The sequence below is a fragment of the Marmota marmota genome, unplaced genomic scaffold (assembly GCF_001458135.2).
Source record: "Marmota marmota marmota unplaced genomic scaffold, marMar, whole genome shotgun sequence".
Classification (NCBI taxonomy): domain Eukaryota; kingdom Metazoa; phylum Chordata; class Mammalia; order Rodentia; family Sciuridae; genus Marmota; species Marmota marmota.
Genome location: NW_026000082.1, coordinates 26,086,169 through 26,102,470, shown reverse-complemented (window position 1 = coordinate 26,102,470; position 16,302 = coordinate 26,086,169). Strand labels below are relative to the sequence as shown.

The 16,302-nt window shown below is 40.0% G+C and overlaps 1 protein-coding gene and 1 non-coding gene across 2 annotated transcripts in view; one reads left to right on the top strand and one right to left on the bottom strand.

Annotated features, from left to right (window-relative positions):
* The window catches only part of Sf3a3 (splicing factor 3a subunit 3), a 25,003-nt gene that overhangs the window by 4,071 nt on the left and 4,630 nt on the right, over positions 1-16,302 (bottom strand). Inside the window, exons 5-15 of the mRNA XM_015485243.2 lie at positions 15,388-15,460; positions 14,957-15,048; positions 13,960-14,042; positions 12,094-12,232; positions 11,533-11,601; positions 11,055-11,122; positions 10,774-10,881; positions 10,080-10,149; positions 7,407-7,571; positions 7,202-7,312; positions 5,882-5,972 (exon numbers count right to left, since the gene is read on the bottom strand). Coding sequence (XP_015340729.1) covers positions 5,882-5,972; positions 7,202-7,312; positions 7,407-7,571; positions 10,080-10,149; positions 10,774-10,881; positions 11,055-11,122; positions 11,533-11,601; positions 12,094-12,232; positions 13,960-14,042; positions 14,957-15,048; positions 15,388-15,460 — 1,069 coding nt within the window. The remainder of the gene's footprint in view (positions 1-5,881; positions 5,973-7,201; positions 7,313-7,406; positions 7,572-10,079; positions 10,150-10,773; positions 10,882-11,054; positions 11,123-11,532; positions 11,602-12,093; positions 12,233-13,959; positions 14,043-14,956; positions 15,049-15,387; positions 15,461-16,302) is intronic.
* On the top strand, positions 4,728-4,798 carry Trnav-cac. Its single transcript has one exon. It is a non-coding gene; the product is annotated as a tRNA-Val (tRNA).

Below are 16,302 nucleotides of genomic sequence, written 5' to 3'. Positions count from 1 at the left end.
GAGAGGGAGAGAATTTTTTTTTAATATTTATTTTTTTTTTTAGTTATCGGCGGACACAACATCTTTGTATGTGGTGCTGAGGATCGAACCCGGGCCGCACGCATGCCAGGCGAGCGCGCTACGGCTTGAGCCACATCCCCAGCCCTTTTTTTTAAATTTTTAAATTTTTTTTGTAGTTGTAGATGGACAGAATGCCTTTATTTGTTGATTTTTATATGGTACTGGGGAATCAAACCCAATGCCTCACACATGCTAGGCAAGAGCTCTGACCCTAAGCTACAGCTACAGCCCTCGCTGGTTGTTCTTAAGACTAAGTATACAATCTCTTATTTATCACACACAGTAGGCACTTGATAAATGATAACTAGTAATATTAAACTTAATAAAAAACGAGTGACTTTAGATCTTACTCCTCAAACTCTAAAAATAGCCTAGAAATGAAGATGAGGGTGATGACAGCTTACATTTAGTCACTAGATACATGTTATGTTATGGTGTGGTTATGAACATTCACCCGCGCTATTACTTCACTTAAACTTCAAGACAACTTCATGAAGTAGATATAGTATTACCATCCCCCTCTTAATAGATGAAGAAATCAAGGAAAGTAACTTGCCCAGGAGTCTCACAGCTAGTTAAGTGGTGAAGTGTTAGCTTGAACTCCAATAGACTGATTCTCTGGATTTTTTTTTGTGTGTGTGTGTGTGTGGTGTTGGGGATTGAACCTAGGGCCTTGTGCATATGAGGCAAGCACTCTACCAATTGAGCTATATCCCCTGCCCCAAGAGACTGCTTCCGTGGAGTTCACATTTTTTTTTTAATTTAGTTATAGATGAACACAACACCTTTATTTTTATGTGATGCTGAGGATCAAACCCAGGTCCTCCCACATGCCAGGTAAATGCTCTATCACTGAGCCACAATCCTAGCCTTTTTTTTTTGTGGGGGGGGAGTCACATCCTCACCCCCATTTTGTATTTTATTTAGAGACAAGGTCTCACTGAGTTGCTAAGTGCTGCTGAGGCTGCCTTTGAACTCCCAATCCTCCTGTCTTAGCCTCCTGAGCTGCTGGGTTACAGGCGTGCACCACCACACCTGGCTCCTAACCCTGCATTCTTAACCACATGAAATTCTACTGGAAATGTTTTTGATCCAACTTCAACCTTGAACAGAACACATCAAAACATAGAGAACCTGACAGAATCCATCAACCAAATCCTAGGGTAAAGGGTCCTGAAAAGATGATGGGAAATTAAAAGCAGAAAAACAAATTTTTTTTGAACAAAATGATAAAGAATATAGATTGAAGACAAAACAATATCTACAGAATCATTATGGGAATGAAAAAAGCATAGAATTTACAGTGCTTCAGATAATCAAGATATAATCACCATGTATGGATAATTCAACCAAATAATATATATTAAAATATCTGTGCAAAATGGATAGTTTCAAGTCTACTATATAATTTGTGTAAATGAGAAGTATAAACAAACCTAACAAAAGCCAAGAAATTCTTCCCAGGAAAGGAAAAAATATAAATAGAGCAATTAATATACTTAGTATAAAAAGCTTAATACCTCTATATAACCAAGAGTATTGATGACTGGGTTAAAAACAGACAACACTTGCTGCCAAACTTTATTTTTATTACTTTTTAGAGACATGGACTGGCCAAGTTGCCAGGCTGGCCTTGAACTTACTATCTTTCTGCCTCAGCCTCCCAGGCAGCTGGGATTACAGGCATGTGTCACTGCCTGATGATGCCAAACTTTTGATGGCTGGGGAAAAGGTCTGAGTGTAACAGAACCTAAGAAACAATGTGACTCAGTAAAGGCAATGAGCAACAATGGGAGTGATTAATAAAGTTACAAAATTGAGTTTATGTGGCTTAAACAACACAATAAATTATATGCAAAGCTGGCAGAAATACAAGAAATAAAATTTAAGTATAAAATGTTCCTATCAGAATTAAATATGAATAGATTATAAAGTATAAAACTAAAGACTTGAACACTGCAGGAAGAACAAACCAATCCACATATGGAGAGAAGTACTTCTTTTCAACAAATCGTTGATATATATTTGGATGCAAAAATACAACATATCCTGGACTAGGGATGTATCTCAGTGGTACCAGCGCTTGCCTAGCAGGCTCAAGAGCCTGGGTTCCATCCCCAGCACCACAAAACAAAAACAACAACAACAAAAAAACATATCCTAAAGACAGAAATTCTACACCTTTCAGCAAGGGCCAAGAAAAATAAAATTTTTAACGAGTTCAAAGTGTTCAAACAATCAGGATTAAAAGTACTCTTTTATAAAAAATTTTATTAGTTATTGATGGGCCTTTATTTGTTTAGACGTGGTGCTGAGAATCGAACCCATGCTAGGCAAGCACTCTACCACTGAGCCACAACCCCAGCCCCTGAAAGTACTCTTTAAAATAACTTTTATTTCTTGGTGCTTTAACACTGAGCCACATCTGAGACCCGTTTTATATTTTATTTAGAGACAGTGTCTTGCTAAGTTGCTTGCTAAGTCTTGCTAAATTGCTGAGGCTGGCTTTGAACTTGGAATCCTGCCACAGCCTCCAGAGTCCCTGGGATTACAGGTGTGCACCACCGCAGCCCGCTTAATTACTTTTTTAAAAAAAATTATTTGTTCTTTTTAGTTATAAATGAGTGTGAAGTCTATTATGACATATTTATATAAACATGGCATATGTCTTATTCTAATTAGGATTCCAGTTTTGTGGGTGTAGAGGATGTTGCGATTCACTGAGTTGTATTCACACATGCACATAGGAAAGTTATGTCAGGTCCATTCCACTGTCTCTCCTATTCCTATCTCCCTCTTCCCTTTATTGTCCTTTCTCTGATCCACTGAACTTCTATTTCCCCCTCGCACCCCAACTGTTTAATTACTTTTTAAAACTAAAAAAATTGGCCACAGTGGCATGTGTCTGTAAATTCCGACAACTTGGGAGGCTGAGGTATTCTTGGCAACTTTTTAAAAAATTTCTTATAGTTGTAGATGGAGAGCATGCCTTTATTTTATTAATGTGGTGCTAAGGATCAAACCCAGTGCCTCACACATGCTAGGCAAGTGCTCTGTCACTGAGCTACAGCTCCAGCCCCGTTGGCAACTTTTAGTGAGACTATATTTCAAAATAAAATAAAAAGTACAGAAAATACAGCTCAGTCACAGCACCCCTGGGTTCCATCCTTAGTACCAAGAAAAGAGCGAGCAAGCAAGGAAACAAGCTCAGAGAAAACATCTTTACTAAATAAAGCTCTAAGTACAACATATCAAAACCAGATATTTCTAATGAAGTCCTTATAGAATGACATTTAGTAAATGTTTGTATTAGAAAGAATAAAGCAAAAAAGAGAATAAAGTTCTTGATTAAAGATTTAAGAAAGGAATAAATAAGATCACAGAAAGCATTAATAGGAAAAATAATAAAACTCAGAATAGAAATGAAACATGTGGTTCTCTACTTTGTCATAAGAAATTACGATAGTTATTAAATAAACATCTTCCTAGAGCAGTTCTTTGTATAAAGGACTACATATCTGTGTAAAATAGCAAGTTTCAAGCAACAGAAAAGAATATAGCACATAATCTAATCCATTTTATGTCATAAATATGGTTCTGATCACTAAACTTGACTATGTCTCAAAAAGAAAAAAAAACAAAGAGCTTATCTTATTTATGGATATAAATACAAAACTTCTAAACAGAATCCTAACAAGTTAAATCAGTACATTAAATTATCTATTGTCTAGTATGAAACAACTTAGGAATGCTGTTATATTCAATTCCTGAGAAAAGAAAAAGTGGTAAAATCTTATAATTATTTTAACAACTTCTGAGAAATACTTGCCTTTCTTCAACTACACCTATTTTACAAGTTAGTACAAGCAGGGTGCAGTAGTGCTCACTTGGAATCCCAGCAGCTTGGAAAGCTGAGGCAGGAGGATCTTGAGTTCAAAGCCAGGGTTTGATCTAAGCTTATTCTTATGTCCTGAAGAGTAATAAACTAACTAAGAAGAGTGATAAATTAACTAAGGCAAATTGTAGGAAATAAGAAATACAGAAAAATGAACTGTGGAGCTGGGGTTGTGGCTCAGTGCTAGAGCATGTGTGGGGCACTGGGTTCGATTCTCGGCACTGCATATAAAGATAAAATAAATAAAATAAAGGGCAATAAACAACTGAAAACAAAACTATGATCTCTTTTTTTTTAATATAAGCTTTTTTTTTGGTTATAGATGGTCATAATATCTTTTATTTATTTTTATATGGCGCTGAGGATCCAACCCAGTGCCACACATGCTAAGTAAGTGCTCTACCACTGAGCCACAACCCCAGCCCCTTGTGATCTATTTATTAGTGCTGCAGAAATAAAAAAATACATCTAAAGATAAGAATGCATTCAAAATATGGTGTTGATTCATTCTATGAAATTTTATTACTACTTTAATTTTCTCCCAACAAAGTAAAGGGCAAAAATGGGAAAGTAAAGAAACTAATTAGGAGGGCTGGGGATGTGGCTCAAGTGGTAGTGCGCTCGCCTGGCATGCGTGCGGCCCGGGTTCGATCCTCAGCACCACATACAAAGATGTTGTGTCCACCGAAAACAAACTAAAAAATAAATATTAAAAAATTCTCTCTCTCTCTCTCTCTTAAAAAAAAAAAAAGAAGCTAATTAGGGGGGCTGAGGATATAGCTCAGTTGGTAGAGTGCTTGCCTCACATGCACAAGACCCTGGGTTCAATCCCCAGTACCACCACCAAAAAAAAAAAAAAAAAAAAAAAAAGCAGCAGCTAATTAGGTACTATGGCAATAAGACATGTTATGACTCTTACTGGAAACACTTGTGATCCTATTTGGAAAATTATTAAGGAAAGGTATGAAAGCAAGGAGAGAAGTCCCCAAAGCTAACTACACACAAAAAATGCAGTGAAGAGTCCCCAGAATCCATGGGTTAAATCAGGATCAAGGAGCTCTTCAGAGAGTTACTTCTTTTTTTTTTTTTTAAGAGAGAGAGAAATTTTAATATTTATTTTTTAGTTTTTCGGCAGACACAACATCTTTGGTTGTATGTGGTGCTGAGGATCGAACCCGGGCCGCATGCATTCCAGGCGAGCGCGCTACCACTTGAGCCACATCCCCAGCCCCTCAGAGAGTTACTTCTATTTGGGTTGGCCATGGAGCACCTGACAACCTCAGATGGGAGCCAAGGGAGCTGGCCGGGCAAGAAAGCTGAGCAGCGGGCTGAGTGCAGCAGAGAGTAAGCACCTATAATTTAACAGTGGAGTGGTAAAGTCCCTTTTTTCTCAGTTTTATCAGCCTCAAGTGAAACGTGACAGAAAAGAGATGAATTAGAAAGAAAAGAGTCTGCCAGGAAGATGTTAATGGTAGAAAAAACTACTACTGTCAGGAAGGTAGGAAGCCTTGGACTGAGGGACCCTGGGTGCTTCGGCAGCACATTTCCTGATGTGCACTCCACTTCACTCTTTCTCCACAAAGCATTTCTACTTTTCCCCCTTTATATCAGTGGTTCTTAAATTAAAACCAATTCATAAAAATAAAAATACGATCATTCACTCAATCTTGCATACAGGGGAGTTCACAAACTCAGGTTAATCAAAAGCCTTGTTATAACTCTGCTCTGGGCTCTTCTCAAGGGGGGAAATAATCAATACTGCTAACTCACTCCCTTCAAAAAAGCAGTAATTATTTGAATGCTCTAGCTTTTATATATCCACAGCCTACTGCCCCTGGACCTAGATACACCAGGTACTGGGAGAGTGAGTCGCAAGAGAAGTGGCCACTTGGTCTGGACTAGAGAGCAGTCAACAAGCTTACTTACAGGAGACAGCATCTTCAATCTGTGTCACATTAGCAAAGTGGGCAGTGTTTGGGATGCCCAAACACCTCATGCCATGGGCATGACGCCATTCCTGGAACAGAAAAACAAAAGAACAATGTAAAATGGAAACAACTGAAGCAGAGCACTAACTCTATTTTATTCATAAACTCTACCCTGAACCTGTGCAAAAGACTCCCAACTAAAGGCAGCATTCTTTTAGTGGTTTATATTTATAAATAGCTGGCTATGACTGACAATAGATTGATATTTCTTTTTTTCTTTTTGGTACAGGGATTGAACTCAGGGGCACTCAACCACTGAGCCACATCCCCAGCCCTATTCTGTAATAGTTGCTTAGCGCCTCACTGAGGCTGGCTTTGAACTCTTAATCCTCCTGCTTCAGCCTCCTGAGCTGCTGGGATTACAGGCATGTACCACTGTGCCTGGCTGGGTTGATATTTCAAAGCCAAACTGCACAGTCTCAGATTTACAAAACCTAGATTCTAGATTCAATTGTCTTACAGACAAAATCTCTGGGTCAAACCACAAAAAAACAATTCTAACCTGTAGCCTACTGTGCTGTGGGAGAAGCTGACAGCCCTAGCAACATCCACCACCAGCATAAGGGATATGATGGCAGGTAGGCATCATCTTTGTAAGTAAAGGAGAACATAGTATTAGGTAGAAGAGAGGATGTGAAAGAGAGTAGGGAGAGATGCTAAAATAATGACAATTTTGGCTCTCAGATGGCAAACGACATGGGCTTTATTCTAGATGCCAAACCCAATCATTCAGTGGTATTAAGAAAGATTCAGAGCAAGAGACTCAGAAGAAAGGACCCTAGGATCAACTAGCAGCATGGACCTAGGGGAGTTAATACAAATTCACCATCCTTGGTCTAGCATATGGAAATGTTCCTTTCAAGTACTAAGAACTGAAGGCAGAAATGATTCAAGGGTGAGTCCATTTTCTAGAGTACTACCCAGATAGTGCCTTGTCTCAAGAATTGCTTGATAAATTTCAGAACCTTGCAGAGTAATAACCTAGGGTCAGAAATGATCTAAGATGCTAGCAGAAACAAAAGAGAAATAAAAGAATAGCAAGAGGAAACCGAAATGATGTCCAATAGCTGAGTGGTAGAATGCTTCCAGAAACCGTCTCAGGTATTCAAGGCAAGCATTGGTGCCAAGGGCCAAATGCCATGGATTCTTTTTCCCTTCAGCTCTAGACACTAGGGGTCCTCGTGGGTTGCTTCTGTCCTTCTCTAAAGGTCTCATGTTTCTGCTTCATTCTCAGGAAATAAGGCTCTGAATTCCTTACAGCAAAGTGCCGCTGGAAGGCCTTAGGCCCTCGGTAGGTGTAGTTTCCACAAATCTCACAGTTGTAGTTGATATTCAGGCCATGAAGCTTATACAGCCAGTAGGGAATGGGCTAAAAGAAACCAAATGAAAAAAAGCATCAGTTTACTAAGGTTTACATCTGCTTAAAGGTTGGGGAGTGGAGAAAGTGGTAGTGTGGGACTAACTTTGCCATCCCAGCCGAGGGGCAGGTTTTTGGGGTTGTAAATGATCTCATTCTCTTCATCTTCACTTTCACTCTCACTAATCTGCTCTTCCTCCTCCTCTTCTCGCTCTTCTCCAGTCCTGGCTTGCTTGCGTTGTACATTTTCATGAGTAAGTTGTCGCTGTTCCTAAGGAAGGTCATAAATGAAAAGGAAAGTCGGGACAAGGTAGTGCAGAACAAGAACGGAAATTTCCTATTTTCCTATAACCCTTGCTGACACCTCATTTCCAAGGATTAGGTTCTCTGTTTAGAACAGGGCAAGTCCTGCCATCTTACCAGAACTCCTTTTCAGCAGGCCCTACTGAAACATTTCCTGAACCAGTCATTTCTTCTTCCTGCTGTTACTATCCTAATCAAGGTGATGAACTTCCAACTCATTCCAGGTATCCCCATTCCAAACCAGTTTCAATTTTGCCGCCATATCTATCTATTAATAAAAGCAAATCCAATGGTGTACTGTCCTCCTTAAGGATTTTTTTTCCCCTTCTTTTCTTTTTGCAGTGTCAGAGATTGAACCCACAGCCTCACACAAGCCAGGTAAGCACTCTACCACAGTGCAATACCCCCAGCCCTTGAAGAATTTTATTGGTTTCCTACAGTTTATAGGACAGTTTAGACTAAGTCCAAATTTCCATCATAATTCTCCAAAATTTTCTCTGGCCACTCCTTCCCTGTCAAAGCATACTCCAGACCAACTAACTTATTTCAGGAAGATGCAATTTCCTTTCATAATGTTGTACCTGTGTCCTTGCTGTTTCCTCTAACTTGAAACACCTTTTCTCCCTCTTTTTGCTTAGAAAACTAAATCTCAGTGTATTATGCCATATTCACATTATAATTATTTGTCTCCCTTGACAACAATATGAGTTTAAGGACAAGAGCCCATGAGAATATACACTATTGTACCCCAAAATTTAGCATAATGTCTGGAAATCAACAGATGTCAATCAATGGCAAAAATCTTATTGGTGCATGAGAGCAACTTCTGGAAACCACTAGTTGAAATTGGAATTCCAAAGAGAGGTGCCACCTCCTGGCAGGCAAGGTGAGATGCTCTCAGAGAAGGGAGACAGTAGTGGGTATTGTGTCAATAGCATGATGCCCATGGCCACCTAGCCAATCTTCAGAGGACTGGTAACTCAGTCTGCTGAACATACTAGGACAGCCAAGTTTGTTCACTATGGACAATGTGTGTACTCAGGGTTTAATATCTGGCTAGCCTTTCACTGAGAGCAATCATAAGAGAATCAACAAGTTCCACAGCCACAAAATAGCAGGGTCCTCAAACAAGGGCAGAATGAACATGTCCATGGCAACTGACAAAGATATGTAAACAAATTCTCTGGGCCAGCTCTGAGAGCACCTGCAAAGGGAATTGCTCCAAGAGCAGCTGGGAATTGCACATAGCAGACATGCCAGAATAGATTGTATGGAGGACTCCCTGAGACTATGCATCTTTTCTGAATGAGTATAGCACTTTCTTCCCCTTCTCTTCTCAGAAAGGAAGAGATGTGGGGCTGGAGAAATAGCTCAGTTGGTAGAGTGCTTGCCTTGTATGCACTAGGCCCTGAGTTAATCCCCAGCACTAAAAAAAAGAGAGAAAGAAAGAGATGTTCCTCTCATTCCTCCTCCTTTCTCTTGAGACAGGCATCCCGGGCAGGCAAGGCCTTTCTCCCCTCTAACCATCTTTCAACACTTAAGAGAACATAAAAGCATGTTTATAGCCAGCTTTCTGCTGCACCAGGCTACCCTACCCAAATTTCTCAGAATCTTCCTGACATCTAAGAAAAGCCTTTCCACAATACTTCATACCAAAAGCTTCTGTGGGTGGCTTTTTTCTTACTTGTCTTTTGACAATCTGCTTCTTGTGCCACCCCTTGCATATGTTGAAGTTCAGGCAAAGAGTTTGTACTGTTATGGATACTATGTTGGCAGGGGAATCTATTCTCTTTACCTGGTCTTACAGGAATTGGGCAGCTGTGGGAATATTACCCAACAACAGAACAGGAATCTACAGAAGGTTCAAGGACCAAGAGAATCCTATTTTGTACTGAACTAATTTATTACCTACTCCTTCCTCTTATGACCTGGGGTTGGTGGAGCAGGGGGTCGGCGGGGGGAAGGGGCGAGGGGGGGAACCTACCCCTTCTCTCTTACTCCTATTCATAGCCCCTAGCTGTGGGAGACCATCCTTGCACATGACTGAGATTCTTCCCCAGCTGGGTGTGAGGTGTTCAGTCGAAGAAATGTGGCAGAGCTTTCCCTACCTTTCTTGGGTTTGAGAATGTGTCCGTGTGGAAGCGCATCTTACCACTATCCTGGGATCCAATCACCTCATCTGACCTTGCAACAATGACCCCCTTGACCTTCATTGGATGGGATTTTCCCCAGCATTTTTAGTTCCCCAATAAAAGCCCTCTCCCTAGCATATTTTCTCTTTCTCTCTCTCTCTCTCTCTCTGGCCTCTTCTGTAAAACCTTGCTGCCCCCCTGGGGAGCTTGAGGCTGAGAGCTCGCTGGTTTAAAGGTAAAACTGTGTGTCTGTGTCTTTAATTTAAACTCCCTGAGAATTTAACCGAGTGACTGAACTGTTCCTGTCTGTGCTGGCCGCGGACTAAACCCAGCAGAGTACTCACCCCAAGAATCTCCACATATTCATAAATCTGGGCTTCCAGGAAAGCAATGTCTTTGTTCCTCTCAGTGTCTCTAAGAATAAGAAACAAGCTGTATCACTCAGGAGTTCTTTCTTTCACCCCGAACTTTGTTTCCTCAGTCTGGGAACATTTATATTATATTTGCATTAAAAATTACAAGCACAGAAGAAAATCGCTATGAAAACTAATGCTCTGTTCATTTTAGGACTCACGGAAGTCCTGAGATTATTTCTTAGAATGCATGAAGGCTTCCCTTTTGAACTCACCCACAAGATGAGAGACCTGTTAAGACCATTTCAATTGACATCATTATATTTATGAAGGAAATGTGGTAAAGAAGAACCAGCTCTGCATGTAGGCAGACCTGGGTCAAAAACACTAACTCTTGCTACTTAGTAACTGCAAGACACAGTTACTGCACTCTACAATTTTTCTGAAACCTCATCTGAAAAATCAGGATAATAACTACTTTTCAGGGTTGTTATGAAAATTGGAAAAAAATATAAAAAGGACTGGGGATGTAGCTCAGTGATAAGGAACCCCTAAGTTCGATCCTTAGCACCAAAATACATACACACATAAGTAGATAGATAGATGAAAATTCTCCACTGTGGTAAAATTCTGCATGGGAACAAAATTTGAGAATTACAGCAAATGTGCCACCTGAGCCACTCACCGCTTAGTGCCCTTTGATTTTGGATTTTTTGCAAACAGAGAGGTGTCAAGAGATTCCAGGGACTTTCCTTTGGTGCTGAATAGCCTCTGGGCTCGCTCTTCTAGGGTCCTAAAAGGATAGGAAGGGCAGAGAACATCAGGGTGACTTTACTACACAGTTTTGCTTATTTTTTTTTTGAAAGATGGGGTGAAAAAAAAAAGTAATCAGCTACTTATAGGATCACACAAACATGAAAAACAAGACAGCTTTGATGGAAAAAAAACAAAACAACAGTCTCTTACCCACCACATTTCAGGCCTAAAGCTAAGAGTGCAGACTTCAATCTGTCCAGACCCAGGGAAGCCAACTCCTGTACAAAGAAATAAGTTACTAGATTATATGGATACATTTTGGTAAACTACTAATTCAGGCTGATGGATCTGAGTTCTTAAGGGTATGGCTAGAGCACACATTCCATACTTAATCCTCTAGCAGAAAGCTGAAACTCTTCACAGGACTGACATGGTAGTCATATTCATACTTAACTAAACTGGTCGTATTCCCTTACCACTACTATAGCTTAATGTACAAGAATCATTTTGGAGTTTTCAGACTACTTAGATACAATTTTTTCTTTTTATATTCCACATTCCTTATAGATACCTGCTCCCACAAAATGGTGACTTATATTATTAGAGTCAAGGCATTAAAGACAGGAAAGAAAATTATTCCTTTGTAAGAGGAACAGGTGAGACCAGTACTGCTGCTACAAAGACCTACCTCCCAGGAGGAAAATGCAGAAAGGTCAAGATGGGCTCCAGCATGGGTCAGGGCACTGCTTGTCTCTTTCTGCCAAGAACAATAATATGATGTTTATTAAGATTCAGGCAAAGGGAACCATTAAAATTATTAGGTACTGGATGGCTTCCTTCTTATACATATATGTTAACGAGGATCAAGTTCCTATGGAAACAAGGCAAAAAAGTACATGATCCAGTCTTTCCCTCGAAATTCCAGAAAAACTCAAACTTATTCCCAGGAGTGAAAACATATAGATTGCTACCACAAAATCTGATACGTTTTTGGTTAGCAAGAACCACACAGCAATTGTGATGTAGCTGATAAAAATACTGGGCCCATGCAAATGGTCCCTGATAAACTCTGTCACAGAGTACACAAAGAAAATCCAGCACACTTGGTAGGGAACACCTCATGGCCAGTGCTGATACCAAGGGACTGGCATCCAATGGCCTGAAGTGGAGGCTCAAGATTAAAATACAATAATTAGTTCAATTCTCTGGCTCATCCTCCAATTGCACCTCCAACACCAAGGAAGCTCACCGGCCATCCAGGAAAGGTTCCATTATCCCACTTCTTCTCAAACTCAGTCTGAATCTTCCCAAAAAGTTCGTTCTGATCTTGAAGGGGTTTCACTCTATCTGTGTAATCCTGAAGGTACTCAAGCAGCATCTCTAGGTATCTACAGAGGAACACGCAATACAGAGAAAGCAAACAGGGTTTCTATCTTTGATATATTTCTATGCCCTGTAGACTATACTTAAAATTCTAATAGTAATAGTTTTTGAGATAACACTCATTATATTATTATTATTATTATTTTTGGCAGTGCTGGGATTAAAACCAGGGCTTCATGCCTGCTAGACAAATGTACAACCACTGAGTTACACCCCTAGCCTACTTCTCAACTTTTGTGGGGAGGGGCACTGGGGATTCAACCCAGGAGTGCTTTATCACTAAACTACATCCCCATTCCCTTTTATTTATTTTGGGGCAGGGTTTCTTGCAAAGGTGCTGAGGCTGGCCTTGAACTTACAATCTTCCCACCTCAGTCTCCCTGGTCACTAAATACAGGCATGTGTTACCACACTTGGCCAAATACTTTTTTTCTTTTTGTGTACTAGGAACTAAACCCATGGCCTCATGCATGCTAGGCAAATGCTCTCCCACCATGCTATATCCCTTATATTTGTTGTAAATAAACAGAATGCCTTTATTTTATTTATTTTATGAGGTGTTAAGGATCGAACCCAGTGCCTCACCCATACTTGACAAGCACTCTGCCACTGAGCTATGGCACTAGCCTGGCCACATACTTATTATGGTACCGGGAATTGAACCCAGAGTGCTTAGCCATATCCCTGGCCCTTTTTTCTTTTTTTTTTTTTAAGTTATACATGGGCACAATATTTTTGTTTATTTATTTTTATGTGGTGCTGAGGATCGAATCCAGTGCCTCACATATGTGAGGCAAGTGCTCTGTCACTGAGCAACAACCCCAGCCCATCCCTGGCCCTTTTTATATTTTAGTTTGAGACAGGGTCTTGCTGAGTTGCTGAGACTGGCTTTGAATTCATGATCCTCCTGCCTCAGCCTTCCGCACTGCTGGGATTACAGGTGTGCGCCATTGCACCCAGCTCCCATGCTTATTTTTAAATGAGCTTATAAATTTACTTTTTCCAACATGATTTTAATTCTCTTCTTCCCTACCTCCTTTCATCCTTATGACATAATGACAAGTACAAAGGTCTTAATTTAATCCACAAATGAAAGATTTTAGGTAAAAGAAAATGAAAAGAGATTAGGAGTACAGGATCACTAATCAGGGGCATTATTAACACAAACATAAGCTTCCATTTAATATCACATCCAGGCACCTCACTTCAGCTGCAAGCTGAGAAAATCTAATTTTTCCTATTAAACTCCAAAAACAGAGTTCCCTGAACAGGAGACTTCCTCCTATAATTAGAAAAAAAATAAAAACAGTATTGGCAACAAATAAACCCTTTTTCAAAGCCAGAGTATTCAAATGCTTTAAAACCATCATAGCCGGGCATGGTGGAGCAATTGAGGATGATGAGGCAGGAGGATCACCAAGTTCAAAGCCAGTCTCAGCAATTTAGCAAGGCGCTAAGCAACTCAGTGAGACCCTGTCTCTAATAAAATACAAAATAGGGTTAGGGATGTGGCTTAGTGGTCAAGTGCCCTGAGTTCAATCACCAGTAACTGCCCCTCCTCCAAAAAAAATCCCAAGAAAACCATATAATTTGTAATATTTATTCTCATCCTCCAATAAACCTGGAAGTCATTCATGTGCACCTTTTAGGCAAAAAAATTCAGAACTTCCCTTAAACTTGACATTATCCTCTAATCCAATCTGGCACAGACCTGGAAGCTGTGAATGCCTACCTCTTATACTCTGCATTCTTCCTTTCTTTAGGAATGTCAAATAACTGGTCAAAGATGGACAGGTATGTGATATAATCCAGCTTCTGCAAAGAAGAAAGGCCAAAAGAATCAGTTAAGTGATTACATTAAGTTACAATACAAGGGCTGGGGATGTGGCTCAAGCGGTAGCGTGCTCGCCTGGCACGCGTGCGGCCCGGGTTCGATCCTCAGCACCACATACAAACAAAAATGTTGTGTCCGCCAAAAACTAAAAAATAAATATTAAAATTCTCTCTCTCTCTCTCAAAAAAAAAAAAAATCTTAAAAAAGTTACAATACAACCTCAAATAAGTGAGATCAAAATTGAGTATTCTTGGGGCTGAGGGGTGCAGCTCAGAGGTAGAGTTGGAGTTGATTGTCTGGTATGTGCTGAGGGTCTGGGTTAGATTCCCAGCACTGCACAACAGCAACAACAAACTCACAAGTGAAAACTGAGTATTTACTAATAAAGTAACAAGGCCTAGCTCACTTTAGTTTTTCTTCCTCCCATTTAATTCCTACAAGTGTTAATCCCACTGACTCATGTAGACTATCAGACATAAACAACTCTACAAAATAAAGATCGAGTCAATGAACAGTAAACGAAAAGAAACATTTGTCTAACATTGGTAAAAATCATGTTGCAACTCCCACACACTCAGCATTGTGTTCACCCGACACAGGAATCTGATCAGTACTTAAGGGTTAAAAAATATATTTCTTTTACAAAAATAAAATACGCTTGTTGCATTAATAAACTAATATGAATAAAATAATACACTTATTGTATTTATAGTAGAATCTTGATTTTAATTTTCAATACCATTTCATTCCAAGAAAGTTTATCACCTCTTTTAATTTATTCAACAGTTACATAACACAAGGAAAATGCTCTAATTGCTTCATGTCTAGATATTCAACATAACGTCCTGATTTAGTTCCTAGAATGAGAACCTCTCCCCCTCCTCCCGGGCCTTACCTCAGATGCCTTCAGGTTAATGTACTTGAGGTAACAGTCATGGAGGTCAAGGTACCGTCCATATCCCTCTTCATCTGTGAATTCTACCAGGTCTAAAAGAATCAGGAATGTCAATGGTTTGAATACTTACAGACCTGCCTTTTCAAATGAACTGCCTGTCCCAAGTTCCATGAGGCACCAAACCCAAATGTCCTCCCTAAAAGTGAAAAGTCCTTAGCTTTCCAAGCTGTTGAATTTGAATTTGGATAGGACAAAACGAACAAATTTGCACATGACCCATTTAGGATGCCAATCTAGCCCAGAAACCAGTAAAAGGAAAACCAGCATGAAAACCTTGTTATCAATTTCTCTGAGGTCCTGTGGGCAATCTGAGCTCTGTCATTAACCTGTACTTTTTCTAGTGATGAAGGAAAATGTTAAGCCTTACTTACTTTGTGCCTCTTCGCTTGGATTCTCACGAGCTTTCAGGAGCTCCTCAAATTCCACGGACATAGGCACGCAGATCTGAGGGAAAAGAGAAAAAAGCTCAGGTGGGTGTGTCAATGTAAAAGTTTTAATGCCACAGAAAAGGGGATTACAGAAAGTTGGACTTTTTTTTTTTTTTTTTTTAATGGTGCTGGGGATTGAACTTAAGGCCTTGTGCACACAAGGCAAATGTTCTTACCACTGAGCTACACCCCCAGGCTATAAAGTTGGACTTCTGACATTTGGTCTTGATTTTTCATACAGAACCTACAACTAATCTTTAGCTAACTCACAGCCTTCCTCACTCCTTCTCTTTACCTGGGATTAAACCCATCCAGGGCATTACACATTCTAGGCGAGTGCTCTATCATTAAGCTACATCCTCTGCCCTTTTAAAATTTTATTTTGGGACAGGGTTTTGCTAAGTTGTTGAGGCTGACCTCAAACTTGCAATTCTCCTGCTTCAGCCTCCTGAATAGCTAGGATTATAAGCTGTTCTACTTACCCAGCTTCTTTTCCTTTTTTGTATTGTTTGACTAAAAGCTGCTGAAGTGCTGCTACAGTGCAGTAGAGCATGCCTATAAACTAAGGAGGGAGGATGGTAAGTTTGAGGTCAGCCTGGGACTCTGTCTCAAAATAAAATACAAAGGAGTGGCTCAGTGGTAGAGTGCTTGCCTAGCACATGTGAGGCACAAGTTCAATCCTCAGCACCACATAAAAATAAATAAACAAAAATAATAGCAGATGGGGCTGGAGTTGTGGCTCAGAGGTAGAGCACTCACCTAGCATGTGTGAGGCACTGGGTTCGATCCTCAGCACCAGATAAAACTAAAAAATAATTATTAAAAAATAATAGCAGAGGGAGTAAAAAAAAAAAAAAA